Source organism: Neltuma alba, unplaced genomic scaffold, assembly GCF_004799145.2.
Source record: "Neltuma alba isolate B1F8T4 unplaced genomic scaffold, ASM479914v2 tig00003866_pilon, whole genome shotgun sequence".
In the NCBI taxonomy this organism is placed as follows: Eukaryota; Viridiplantae; Streptophyta; class Magnoliopsida; order Fabales; family Fabaceae; genus Neltuma; species Neltuma alba.
The window spans coordinates 14218-28487 of NW_021633459.1; the positions used below are offsets into that span (position 1 = coordinate 14218).

The following is a 14270-nucleotide window of genomic DNA, read 5'->3' on the forward strand; positions in this document are numbered from 1 at the left end:
AAAATACCATAATCATCTTTCTTAATACCCTCTCTTCCTCTTCTACTTGATTATGGTTGAGAGAGTATTCATAGGGATAATTTAGAGAAAATTAATAAATATGATAAATATGCCTTATATTTAGGAACAAAACTAATCAATAATTGAGTCCTATATTAAGAACCGGAGGAGTAGTAAAGATGATAATATTAATACGAAGCAAGGGAGAATTCATTTAATGAAAGTATGCAATTTACAAGGTTATCTGATTCACTCTATTTTCATTAAATTGAACTTATTTGGACGGAACGCGCATAAAGGCATTTTGGTACGTGCCACCAAAAAAAAAAAAATTATAAAAGCATATTGATGCGGCCGGTACGCAGCTTGCAAAAGGGAAAATAAACTCGATGATTTTTCGTTTAGGCCGCTGCATCTATCTTTCTTCCCATCGGTGCTCTAATAAAGTCAAAACAATAGTGTTCAAGTTTTTTTTAATATAATTTTGGCCAAAAAAAGGTTTTTTTATATAATATAATTAAATGCATTCACACACAAACACATCAACACCGAGTTTTAATTCAGAACCTTATCCAAATGTTGTAAGTAACATTATTATTGGAACAACTAGTCATTGACATCAAGTAAAATAGCTTTTGGAATTAATTAAAAAAAAAAAGAGTTAAAGAGGCTTTTTTTTTTTTGGGTTTTTAAGTTTTCCGGGGCCAACGAAGTTAATGAGTTTGACGGGTAGATTCAATTCAACTACGCTCACGTAGTTAATCAGGATTTGTGAAATTGGCGAAAGACAGTAAGGAGAAACTTTATCATATACATTCTGAAACAGCAACTCTTTTTTGGCCAAATACAGTAACACTAATCATCGCCAGTTATAAAGAATAAATGCACGATCCGTCTGGATTGGTCGTAGAAAAAATAGTTTATTTCTAATCTAATTTTTAGAAAAGTAAAATTAAGTAAAATTTAAACTAGGTAATTGTATTTGAATTGGAGTTTAAAAAAATTAGTTTGTAAAAATTAGATTAGATAAAATGTTGTTTGAACTATGATTGAATAAAAATAAGTTTGTTTGTAAAATTATCAAAATAGATATGAATTTTAATAAATAATGAAACATGATTAAAAAAATAAATTTACATAATACAATGAATTTAAATTAATTTAATATGAAGAAGTGAAATTTAATAGGTGAATTAAATTTTAAAACTTTAAAAAAAATCATAAAAAGTTATTGTAAATATAAAGTGAGACACGCATAATTCATATTCAAAAATAAATCTAACAAATAAAAATTAAAGAAATTATGATAAAAACCAATTAAATTAAAATGAACTCAAGTCTTAAATTAGAAATGAAAAATACCACTCGAGGTCTCAAACTATGATTCAAGATAAAACAATGAAAGATATCAAGACAAGAAAAATGACAAGAATAGCAGAAGTCTTCACGTGAGCATCAGTAGCCTTTTCATGAGCGTCATGGTCCATAAGCTACTTCTTCTAAAAAGCTCATTCTCTCAACTTATTTTCAATTGTGCATTTCCTTCAAACACGGTAGCTCACAAATTGTGCCAAACAATCCAAATTTTTGAACTTGGGCTTCTCCTCAAAATAAACTGCTTATGGCTTGTAGAAGCTCACACAACTCATACATATATTCCTGTTTACGTTATCCACAGACCATTAAACAACACAATCCCTTGCTGATGGCAGTTTTATTTATCAAACTGCTATTACATACAAGCTAAATTGTAACAAGTTGTGTTAAAACTTATTCTTCACACTCCATATATTACACGGGAAAATGTATCTAGTTAACACACTACCAATGACAACATCTTAAGCACCGAAATTTTGCATCAGCAATTAATGTTCAACAGAAGCCCACGAATTTGAGTCGATCCAGTCATACGCAATGGGGCTCAGAAAAGCATTAGGGATACCAAAGGAACTGACAAGGGCCAGTGCATGAGGTCGAAGTTCAGAAGAGAGTTTTGTCACTTCTTTCCTCACTGCAATAGCTTCATCTCTTGACAAGTATCCATATCGGAGGAAGGAAGCATCTTCATCCAAGCAAATCAAAGCATACAAGGATCTCAAAAGCCCTAATATGTTCTGCCGGTTAAACAAATGCAAATATGAGTAGATGAGCCTGTTTAACCTGTTGAACTCAGTATCCAAAAAACCTAGCTGCATTTTATAGCACGCATGTCAAATGAAGGGGGGGAAAAAATCGAGATTTACCTTCAAGGAACCAGCGGGTAAAGTAGATTCAGCATCCATGAAGGTTTGCAGTACTGCTCGTTCTGAGAAAGCTCTACCCAGGTCGTCAGCAAGCTGAAAACTCTGGAACAATTAAGAGATTCAAAATATAAGACAGGGAACGGATGAAGGGTAATTGACAAAATAGGGAAGAATCCTTACCTGAATGAAGGCAGAATGTGCATTTTCTCCCTTAGCTTGATATTCTGACACCTCTGCAGCAAAACGACTCAAGAGATCTCGCTCTCTTAGACGGAATATGTCAATCTGTGAAAATTAGAGGTGAGCAATATACCAAAAAATAATAGGGTCAGGTAGTAAATTTCAACCTGATTACTCCAAATTGAGAAGGTTCAATGAAATCACCTGAGATTGGCTGCTCCTGATGGTAGAACTTGTTAGCAGTGATGGGATAGCAGACTGACGTTTGTTCATGTACTCTAATCCCAAACCTGCAAATGGCTTGTTTTTCTTCTGATTTGCCATGTATTCCGCAAGAAGTGCTTTGCTCACCTGAGTCAAAATATACACCCATGAATTTTATACATCATATAGAACAAAGAAAAAAGCAAGAAAGGAAGCTTAAAATTAGCATGAGTAATCTCATGCAACTCAAGTGGTGCCAACATAGAAGCTCAAGATATCCCAGCTAAACTAGCCAAGCGGTAAAACTTAAGGATATATGAAATGAATTCACCAATGTTAATACAACAAAAGTCCTAGTAGTTTAGACTATTACGTCAGCCTAAGAATATATTTTGTCGCTAACGAGCAGTAAAGTAGGATAGGAAACCCTCGCTGCCAGAATTCATTTATTACTTTGCCACCGGACAGACAAGTAACTTCTCGGCTGGAAAAAATGGGGCTTATAGCTATAATACATCATAATCATCAGTATACTGCATCGAACCTGCTGCATCAGAACATGGTTGTCCCCATCAAAAGTTAACTGCGCATCATATTCACCCTTCAAATGACCAACACGATTTTCAGTTTTATAACCTTGTCCACCACAGGCTTCACGACATTCCTGGTTTTTGCAAAAATAGAAATTTTATGAGGTCAATAACAAATAATATATCAAGCCTACTATAATGTCTATACTTACCTGAAGAATTCGCATATTAGTCCATGGAAAAGTAGCCTTGTAAGCGCTAGAAACAACATGAATGGTTTTATTTGACTCAGGAGTCCTTTTCACATACATTATTTTTAAGTCATTTGCAGCAAAGCTCATTGCATATCTGCAGAACAGAGGATGGAAATGAACATCATCTTAGGCCGCTGTGCATCTGTCAATGGTTGAAGCAGCCTAGTGACCTTCTACATACATTATTTTAAAATTATAATGTCTGTCATTGGACAACTTACACTTTTGCAAGTAGAGGCATTAAACGCTGTTGATGAATTGGGTAATCAAGCAGCAGAACTTCAGGCCCATTCGGTGTAATAGAAAAGGCCCGCCTTGTCAATGCATATCGTATAGCAATGGCTAGGCTAATCTGGCAGCAAATAATTGATACGACAATGTAACATGTTGAAGATTGGTAGGAACATGATCAGATGCTCAAGACATAACAAAGGCACAAAGTACATTACCTTGGACGTATAAACGGCACCGACAGCAATAGTCACACGGCTAGAAGTCAACGGAGCCAAGAATGCTGCAAACCTCTGGAGCAAGAATGACATTCAATACAAGATATTTCGCAAGGATTACTGATGGAGAGAAGAAAAATGCAAGCTGACCGAAGAGGATAATATCCTTCCAATGAAATAATCACCTGATCGGGATCCTTTATTGCACTCAAGTATTTGCCATTTGGTGAAACATCGGCCACTGAATTCAACAGATTCTCTCTGGGTATTCTCACGTTGTCAAACCTAAATATAAGTGTCCAGAACATCTGAGGTTAACATTTTTAAAATAAAAATTACTCCTCCGGTCCTAAATATAAGACCTTTATATACAGTAGTATAAGGGTCTTATATTTAAAACCGGAGGAGTACATAGATAGACTCTGTAAAAAACAAAAAGAGTGATTATTACCATATACGACCGTTATCAACTCCATTTAAACCGATTTTATGACCACAATCAGCTATTCTGATATTTGGACATGTGTTTCCATCTGAGTGCCTGATTTGAACTATAAATGCATGGACACCTTGATTGCTTTCATTAATGTTGAGTTGCGAAAAGACAATGGCGTGTGTCGCATGCTGAATATAAACAAAAGGATTAATATTTAATCCTAAAGCAATCTTATGACACATAGAATCCTAAAATGGTTATAAAAGAATGATGTTAAAGCATTCTCACTTTTCCCGCACCACCAATCCAATACTTCTGCGCTGATTCACATGGAGTATTAACGACAAAATCTCCAGTGCTTGAATCATAGGTAGTCACTGTTTCAATTCCTCGAACCTGTAAACATTAGTGTGGAAAGAATTGTTAAAACTGATAAAGCAAACCACAATGAGCGACACATGGACCCAAATACCCGAGCCTTATCAAGCAACCTTCACGTACATTACTTCCATGGCCCAGTTCGGTCATAGCAAAACAACCCTCGATCTTATAATTTTCTGTGTCTCTCAACCATTTGTCGTGATGGCGCTTGGTTCCCAGCAACCGTATGCCTCCACCCCTGAAATCCATTATACATCAGAGATGCTAGAACTTAGATCATTCGTTACATTTGACATTTAGGAAACGCAAATAATTTCTTCTTTTCCTAGCAACATATGTGGTCTTTCACAAAAGGGTAAGAACAGCATGTCATATGTCTCAAACTGTGAACTTCTTTCTTATTTACAAGGACAATGCAAACAACTTTTCTCACCCTTCAAACCCCTCCTTGAAACGAAAACATAATGCTTATCCATGTTAAATTGGCATTTTTATCAAAATACTGTAAATAGTAAAAATAATTATCCAAATACTATACTATAGAAACTATTTATCAATATGCTGCATTTTTTAGAAATCGTTTAAGTCATGATGAATTTCCATTTTGACATCTATATTTTTAAAATAAAAAGAAGTAACTCAATGACCCTCTAATGAACTTTCAATCGGACAATGTTCTTTCATGTTCAGCAAAGATTATAGCTAAATCGCCTTCCCCTGCTTTTTGAATTTTAGAGAAAATTTCAGTTAATAACCCCATCCCTTCCTATTTTCCCCCTACTCTACATCTCTTTCTAAATAAAAACATGAGTAGATTTTGTAGAAAAATTATTTTTTATTTTGATACTTAAATCTAGAGAAAAATATTTAAATAAATATAAAATATTTATAGATCTTTTCTAATATATTCAAAATCTACACCTATTTAATTATAAAATATGCCCTTGTCAATTTCTATCTTTATTATAATTACTCTAAATCAAGGATATTATAGAGGAAAAAAATTAATAACTTTCTACATTTATGAAATAGCTAAAATATTAAAAACTTTAAATGCACAGAATTACTTAAAATAATTTGATAAACAAACATGAAAAACTATGAACTTTTTAAGTGATATTTCTTAATTTTAATTTCTTAATCATTATTTTAGTTACATAAAAATAAAATTTACTTCCCATATTTTTCATTCAGCTGTTCAAATTTTATCCTTGAATCCTTCTTTTTCTCAAAAAATATTTTTAAAAATTTATTATTATTATTATTTTTACTACTAGAACGATTTTGAATATATTGGAAAAGATCTATAAATATTTTCTCTAAATTTAAGTATCAAGATAAAAAAGCAATTTTCTTAGAAAATCTAATCATATGTTTTCATTTAGAAAGAGATATAGAGTAGAGGGAAAATGGGAAGGGATGGAGGTAATTAACTGTAATTGTCTCTAAAATTCTGCTGGTAAACAAAAATTGTCTCTAAAATTCACAAGGCAGAGGGAGGCGGGGCAGTATCTAGTGAAATGGGGTATTTAGTTGTAATTTTTTTTTTAAATGAAAGAAAATTATCAGATTGAAAATTCATAAGAGGCGAATGAGTTTCTCTATTTTTTTTTTGGACCAGAATGTTTCTCTATTTTATTTTTAAAATATAAATGTCAGAGTAGAAATTCATTACGGCTTAACCGATTTCTCATAAATGCAGCATATTGATAAATAGTTCCCACAGCATAGTATTCAGATAATTATTTTTACTGTTTACAATATTTTGATAAAAACGCCTGTTAAATTTTTTTAAAAAAAAAAGAAAGAAGAATACAACTAAGAAAAAAAAAACATACCACAAGAAAAAATGAGCACCAAGCTTAACGGAGATGGAATGGTCATACATCCCAAGAGCCTCGTGGAGCGCAAATCTCCTCAATTCGAACTCAGGCCCTGTACCAGTAAGCCAACCTCGGAAGACCCCACGATCCAATAGATACTTAATGCGCCTCATAGTCATCTCTCTTTGCTGTTTCATGGACTTGTTAAAATCGGGCGAGACGAATACCCTTCCCCCCGTTGTCCTTGGGTTGAAGAGGTTGCTATGCATTATCAAACCATACAACCAATCCCGATCCTCCAAGTTGTGACCGTCCATGAGGTTCCGCATCTCTTTGATGTCGAAAGCGAAGGGCGCGGAGAGTTCCGGCGGAGAATAATGGAGGCAAGCGTTGGGTTGGAGAATCGCCGGTGAAGAAGAGTGAAGGAGGTGCTTGGAAAGGACCTGGGTTCGCCATGAAGCACGGTCCATCGGAAAACGAAGAAACTAAGCTATGAAGTTTGAAGAAAAACGAAGAAGTCAAACAGAGCAGTGATACGTTAACAATTTCTGAAAAATGAGACTTCAAGAAGAAGGCGGGGGAAGGATCGGGGAGCGTTCATTTGGTGTGCGACTTCCTATCATATGTTATGTAAAATATGATGATCATGTGCATAACTGTCATTGTTCTTTTCGCGCCCAGCGGAGAACCGGCTTCTGCCCATGTTCCTATAGCTAGCCTAGCTAGTAGTTACGTCGACGCATCAAAGTCAAACAGGATTTTTTTTTTTGGGAAGTTTCCCCCAAAAAGCATGGATATCCGAAAATTTTGTTTTGGTTCAATATAATCCAAGCCACGTCGGACATATGCTATATGATTCTTTTTTTCCTTTGTCTTTTTCGCAAACGAGCTGAACCCATCAAAAGTCTAATGAATCAAGGTAACCATTCATTCCGGTAAAAATAGTTATTATCTGTTCTTTCACAATGAGAGGGGTTGATTGGGATTGTTTGAGCAACTTACACAACCATCGAACTCTTGTCAATTGATTTTGAGTGGTTTTATCGAGATCAAAAGCGAATTGTACAAAAGCTTCTAATTCTGCGAATTGGGCCAATTCTAATTTTAATTTACCAGCTACTTGTTTCATGGCTTTAATTCGAGCTGTAGATCCTACTCTGGAGACAGAAATATCCAAATTAATCACAGGTCTGATTCCAGCATTGAATAGATCGGCGGATAAGAATATTTAGCCATCTATAATGAAAATTACATTAGTAAGAATATAAGTTGAAAAATCTCCCGTGGGTCTCAACTATAGGTAAAGCAGTCATACTTCCTTCACTTAACTGATAACTTGATTTAGCGGTTCTTTCCAAATAGCGTGAATGTAAATAAAAAACATCTCCCGGATAAGCTTTGCGACCCCATAGTCTTCGTAATAGAAAAGATATTTGTCGATAAGTCTGTGCTTGTTCGGAGAGATCGTCATAAATGATTAAAGTGTGTTGTTCACGATACATAAATAGTTATATTTATATTTTAAACTCAATTCCATTCTAGCATTCCTCCACTACTTTGCTCCATATGGCCTCAAGAGAACCTATTTTTATATTTTATTTTAAACTCAAAATTTTTGTAAGGGGTTATTTAGCTGTAACTTTGCAAGCATAATTTAGGCGTGAATCAGTGAATTGAAATGAAAACAAGTTTGATGGAATTTGTCTTTAAATTGTAAGTTATAAGGATTGGAAATTTATTATTTAAAATATTATCTAATATGTTTGAAATAAGATACAAATATTTTTGTCTTGTTATATTTAGTACGATCTAGATATAAACGAAGGACATTATAACTGGTTATACAACCGAGGTCAACAAATGCAATATTAGTTATATAGGACCCTATGAGCACATTGAACGAAAATGGATCGTCCCAACAGCCAAACTAAATTGAGGACAATGCAGTCAATATTTTTTTGTCATATCTGATATACCACCTCTAATTCTTAATATAAAAGTTGACGAGTAGATTAAAAAAATTAGTTAAGTCAGTTATTTGCAATAAGTAGCTGTTATCTTTCTTAAAATATCCTTACTAATTATATGTATTAGTTATCTTTATCATTTGATGAAACATTTAATATGTACAACTACTATAAGAACTTTCTTGAAAAAATGGATAATATGAGAGATAAAGTAAACTGAGATCTTATATTTAGAATCAAATTAAAAATCAAACTAGTTCTTATATTAAACAGTAGGCAGAATTAATTTGATCATTATATTGAATAACAATGCTTGTATCCAGGAGATACATTTAGAACATGAAGTAGGACCGCATTACAAAGACGAACAAGTACACATGTTCAAGGATGGCAATCTGAACAGATGAAAAAAACTTGGAAGGCTGTAAATTATCACAAGATCAGAACCGGGGGGAAAAAAATAACACTAATCATAGGACTACACAGGGTCTGGTCTTCTTTCTCCTTTTCCTTGTCTTAGGTGGCTGGAGCACAACCTTGATTGCAGCATCAAACACGGCCTTCACATTCTGAATATTAGGGCAAATACACACTATCAAGCTCCAGCAAAATTCTTAGTTTACTACCAAGTTTCTAGTTCAAGTTGATGCCAGCTTTCTTAAGATCAGTCATCTTAATCTTTGTTATCATTTTGTCACACATTGAATCCTTAATTTATTACTAATAATCATGCTAATGAACTGTAAAAACTCATGATAAGAAAGAGAGTTCTGTAGAAATTTAGAGATATGAGTGAATGGAAAAAAGAAGAAAAAATGAACCTGCTGAGTTTTTGCGCTGCACTCTATGTATGAAGCAGCACCGATGGCCTTCTTCAGTTCTTCTCCCTGTTGAAAGATTACACAAGATTTATTTGTGAAATTAAGAGAAACTTTATTCATACTCCTAGAAGAAAAACTGTGTTAGCCTTAAAAAATTTGGAGGAACTTGCCTGGGCAGTAGTTATGGGCTTAGCACCAGGATGATCGATCAAGTACTGCCTGTCTTCCCGCAAATCTGCAGTAATTACCACCATGTATAGTTGCATTACTACTTCAGATCACAAATTTGCAGCTTTAAACTGATACAAGTTTCAGTAAATTATAATTTTAGCTGAAAATACCGAGCTTGGTTCCCACAAGTATAACTGGCACATTTGGGGCATAATGTCTCAGTTCAGGAATCCACTGCAAAACAAAACCCAGTGTCAGATTCTGTTTTCTGGAAAAATGCTGTGTTTGGTGCATTTGAGGAGAACCTTTTTGGCGATGTTCTCATAGCTGGCTCTGCTGATGAGAGAGAAGGCAAGCAAAAACACATCTGCTCCTCTGTAGCTCAAAGGCCTAAGCCTGTTATAATCCTCTTGCCCTGCACCAATCAAGCAAATTTAGATCATGAAAGTGTGCTAAATCCCACGATTACCCACCTTACTTAAATTATGCTAACTTACCGGCAGTGTCCCATAATCCCAGGTTAACTGTGCTGCCATCAACCACCACATTTGCACTGAAGTTGTCAAAAACTGTTGGTACGTAGTCCTTTCCAAGGAGAAAATGTCCTTTTTATCAGACAAAACATTCAACTAAATTGACAAAACAATCTCAAACAATGGAGCGTCATACCGTAGGGAAAGTGTTGCTGGTGTAGGAAATGAGCATGCAGGTCTTTCCGACAGCTCCATCCCCAACAGTGACACACTTGATAAACCTTGCTGTGTTCATTTCTAGAATCCTCTGTTTTCTGCACCTTACTTTACTGTTTTGCTGCTCCCATGACCAGAAGAATATCACTTTCACTTGAAAGTTTTGAAGTAGAACTACGAAAAGGAGAGGGGAGGGGGGATATTTAGAAAGAAAGAAAGAGAGAGGGGTTAGTTTGAATTTGAATAGGAATGGAGGGGGAGGATGGGTAGCATTTAATAAGATGAGCCCCAAAGCACCAACTTTAGTTTGTGTCTTTAATCTTTACCATTATTGCCTTTGGCTTTCTGTTTCTTTAAGGGGAAGGCCGTTGCTTTTATATGAGGAAAGAAGGCGTTTGGTGCTGCACTAGTGTCAGTTGGTTAAGTATTGTACAAGGCACAGACTGAATTATGAGTATTTAGAATATAAATATTGCTTGCCCAACAAAGAACTGGTGGCACAAAAGAGAACCAATAGAATCTGAACAAAATTGAAGAAGCATTATTTACAACGAGGAGGAACCAAGAAAAAAAAGAGTTGATGGTTTAAAAGGGAGGTTCACTAAGCATCATATCAATTTGAATTAACCAGTGTCATAATTAAGATGACAGAAACTGTGAATATAACCGGAAAACCATTCGTTTCCCAGTCACTAATTTGATCTGGGGCTTAGTGGATTCATCTAACTTTATTGGTGGTTGGTGTTATTGAGATCCATCATGTGTTTTATCACCAAAGCAAAGCTTTTCTCATAAAATAACCATTTACATATACTTTAATACATCGTAATATATTATGCAGTACCAACTGCAACTGTGAAGATTATCTTTCTTCCTTTTTTCTTTTTTTAATCTGCTAAACGGAGATCTGGATTTCAGGCCATCATTCATACGGAACAGGAAAACTGAAAGAGAACTTCCAATCTCACCCAGTTAATTTGTGTGTCGATAGTATACACAAATTTCTATTTTAAACTTTATTAGTACGCCTAGATTAATAATGTCACTCACCTTCTTCTTCTTCTCCTCAATTTTCCTTTTCACTTTACACTTTCTTCGAGCTCTTGAAATTTGTGTTCAGGATCTTCTTTTGCTCTCTAAGTGCTTGGCAGGCTCACATAAAAAGCTGGCTTTAACAGGTTGAGTTGAGTTATTCATCATGTGTGTGAAGAAATTAACTTGAATTACCAGACAATGGCTCCAAAAACAATGGCTTTAAATACAATGATTAGATTATATGGAATCCTATCTTTCGAGGTCCTTGATTTCTTCAAAGTTATCTCAGGACACCAACTTAGTCAATTTGCTCTTTAATCGAGAGTTGTGAATTATACGACTAAAATTTTAGGCTGATCCCTCTAATGCAATCTTTTTTCTTTTTTTTTTTTGGGTCAGAAATCCCTCTAATGCAATCTAGTTATTAGTGTAAGGAGTTTATAGAACTTCTTTATCGTAATTTTTTTTTTATAGATTGAAAATTTTTCGGGGGCCAAATTTATAGATTTTAAATGAAGAATGCAAAATTAATAATAAGATATAATTTTTAATTTTTAATTTTTATTGTTTTAAATTGAAAGGATCAACATTTTTTATGTAAAAGTCTAAATATATCCAAATAAATTTTGAAATTTTTTACTGTCATATGATGAGGTGTTTTTTTCCCTTCTGAAAGGAGAGACACTGATTAATTTAATTTCACTATTTTATTTTAAAAAGTAATATTTCACTTATCAAAAAGTTATAGTATTATGATATTTAGTTATTCATTAAAAATAAATTAACATTTCATCATATGCCTTTTTTTGGGCCAAAAGTTTCATCTCATGTCAATAAATTATGTGATTGCAATTTTTAAACAACAATTTCAGAGTAATTTTATAAACTGTTTCCTATCAAAGCGAGTGCATGGAAATTGAAAAATGATGGCAAATCTCATGCATTTGTACGACTTACACTGCGTAAAGCAAAGTTAACGCTTTTAGTTTTCATATCCTATATTGATGATTTATAGGTTTATTATTTATAACAGTTACTGCTATTTTTCTATACATTTTACAATTAGAGAAAATTTAGATACTTAAATTTATATATTAATTACACTGAAAATAAACATTTTAAAATTATAAATTTAAATACCTAAGTTATTTGTAAAATTCTAAACTCAGCATTATTACGATTAGTTTTTTTGTCTTAAGGAAAAAATCATATGTCACCAAAAAAAATCATAACTGATAAATAATTCGTACTTTTCACTGTTCAGGAAGACGTTCGCTTCGGTTTAGGTTGAAGATGAAGACCAAGTCAACACAACAGCAACAACGAACGCAGCTAAATATACATTGCCTCGCCTGGGAGATATGAGTGCAGACACCTCCGATATCCAGATGGGAACAACTAGCTTCGTCCATTTCATCTGCCCCTGTTTCCTCCTAGCTTCTGCAGCTTTTGCTTCTCATCCCCTCCTCTCATCCCTCCTCTCGTTGGAGTTCATCCCTAGGTATCTCTGGATATCCTTTGTCTTTATGTGGATTCTACCCTCCTTGCCTGAAACAAATAAAGTTTGAACCTTTTCAGTAGCGGGTGGGCACATTTAGCTATTATTGTAAATCTTGTGTCAAAGCTTTTAATTCGGTTATGTGGTTGCAGACGAAAAATATTATAGGTCGGAAGTGATCAAATGCAAGGACGGAACCAAATCTTTCCCCAGAGATCGTCTCAATGACAATTTTTGCGACTGCACTGATGGCACTGATGAGCCTGGTACCAGTCATAGTCCCTGAAAGAATAGCTTAAATGTGGAAGTTTGGGATATGGGTTATGCATATTGGGTATCAAATTAAATATTATGGTACTATCGAAGTGGATAAAAGGAAATATGAACTTAGCCTTTTCAGGTCATCAGGGGATTATGGAAGATTCTATTCATGTTTCCTAGCAGCCTTTGAAAATGATGGCTTTTACTTTTATGGTCGTGTTAATCCTAATTAGCTGTTCTTTGTCTGATTTCATATTTCAGAGATCATGAATCTGTGCTTTCATTACTTCTATGTCCAAAGTAATACCTCATGAGTTCATGTGTTTTCTCTATTTTTGTCTACCGTTGATGCTTCAAAATGTGCTTGGTTCTTCCCTTCTGATTTTTTTTCCCGGTGAAGCTAAATTTTGACAAGAACGACTCCAGCAGGACTGCTATAGTGCTCCTGTTTAACTTAATTTTCGGCTGATATTATTAATACTTTCTATTATTATGTAATATTTAGGCACTGTCTGTTGCTGGTAGCTGGCGCGATTGTAGTTTTCTCACTATTTCATGTATAAACAGAGATATATAAAACACGTTAAGCAAAAATCAGGCCTTTATATATTTATAAATTTATTAAATTTGCCTACCGTTATTACTACTTGATTGTTGATAGCACAATGTTGTTTTTGCAATTACAGGAACATCTGCTTGTCCAACTGGAAAATTTTATTGTCGAAACTTAGGAAGCAGGCCACAGTTTATATTCTCTTCTCGTGTTAATGATAATTTTTGTGGTAAGCAAAGAAAGATCTCATTTATTAAATTTATATTTTCTTCTCTTCTTCCCTCTTTCTTTTTTCCCGATTTACTTTTCCAGAGTTGCTACTTAAGGCCTATATTTTGTAGATCATTTTTTTTGTGATAGTTTTGTAAATCATTTTGTTTCCACCTAGAAGCATTGTGTTCTTGAGAATGATGGGTAGTAAATGTCTTCCTTTTATATTTTTATATGCTTTTTGCACGGCAGTTTATTTCTTCTGTCTCTATTTCCTCACTCTGAAGTATCAATAAAGCTAAGTCATTAAGGGGATTTGACAAAAGATTTCTTGACAATTGTTGTTTTTATTCTTACTTTGAGTCTTAACCCAATTAAACACAATCACATTGCCTAGGTGAGACTAAATTAGTATACTAATTTAAGTATAAAACTAGATATGGTGTTTCACACAATCTGGTCTATCATGCTACTTGTTCAATATGCTCTCGTAATGTCTAAATTGAAAACATATTAAATTGGAAAGGATTTTTCTTTTGCCTTCAAGTTCAAGTTCCAATTTTTT

General features: G+C 34.1%; 2 protein-coding genes across 2 annotated transcripts; both read right to left on the reverse strand.

Annotated features, from left to right (window-relative positions):
- Positions 1 to 1712: 1712 nt before the first annotated feature.
- Positions 1713 to 6976, reverse strand: LOC114742730 (acyl-coenzyme A oxidase 3, peroxisomal-like). The gene is made up of 13 exons (XM_028930952.1): positions 6516 to 6976; positions 4798 to 4915; positions 4585 to 4692; positions 4312 to 4484; positions 4046 to 4145; positions 3861 to 3935; positions 3633 to 3763; positions 3370 to 3505; positions 3172 to 3291; positions 2628 to 2774; positions 2424 to 2528; positions 2244 to 2345; positions 1713 to 2114 (listed from the first exon to the last, which is right to left on the reverse strand). The coding sequence occupies exons 1-13, from the start codon at positions 6968 to 6970 to the stop codon at positions 1866 to 1868; spliced, it is 2019 nt and encodes a 672-aa protein (XP_028786785.1). The 5' UTR covers positions 6971 to 6976; the 3' UTR covers positions 1713 to 1865.
- Positions 6977 to 8747: 1771 nt separating this feature from the next.
- Positions 8748 to 10266, reverse strand: LOC114742728 (rac-like GTP-binding protein RAC2). Its single transcript, XM_028930951.1, has 7 exons — positions 10129 to 10266; positions 9957 to 10044; positions 9765 to 9874; positions 9630 to 9693; positions 9459 to 9523; positions 9289 to 9354; positions 8748 to 9036 (listed from the first exon to the last, which is right to left on the reverse strand). Exons 1-7 carry the CDS (start codon positions 10225 to 10227, stop codon positions 8938 to 8940), a joined length of 591 nt encoding a protein of 196 aa, XP_028786784.1. The 5' UTR covers positions 10228 to 10266; the 3' UTR covers positions 8748 to 8937.
- Positions 10267 to 14270: the final 4004 nt, after the last annotated feature.

What these genes read in the sequence shown, in the direction of transcription:
- LOC114742730 (XM_028930952.1), bottom strand. Translation starts at nt 6,970, where the DNA reads ATGGACCGTGCTTCATGGCGAACCCAGGTCCTTTCCAAGCACCTCCTT. An exon ending in GGTGCTCATTTTTTCTTGTG is followed by an intron (nt 4,916 to 6,515) that starts GTATGTTTTTTT and finishes AATGGATTTCAG; the next exon opens with GGGTGGAGGCATACGGTTGC. An exon ending in CACATTCTGCCTTCATTCAG is followed by an intron (nt 2,346 to 2,423) that starts GTAAGGATTCTT and finishes TAATTGTTCCAG; the next exon opens with AGTTTTCAGCTTGCTGACGA.
- LOC114742728 (XM_028930951.1), bottom strand. Translation starts at nt 10,227, where the DNA reads ATGAACACAGCAAGGTTTATCAAGTGTGTCACTGTTGGGGATGGAGCT. An exon ending in CCAGCAACACTTTCCCTACG is followed by an intron (nt 10,045 to 10,128) that starts GTATGACGCTCC and finishes CTCCTTGGAAAG; the next exon opens with GACTACGTACCAACAGTTTT. An exon ending in AGCCCATAACTACTGCCCAG is followed by an intron (nt 9,355 to 9,458) that starts GCAAGTTCCTCC and finishes ATCTTTCAACAG; the next exon opens with GGAGAAGAACTGAAGAAGGC.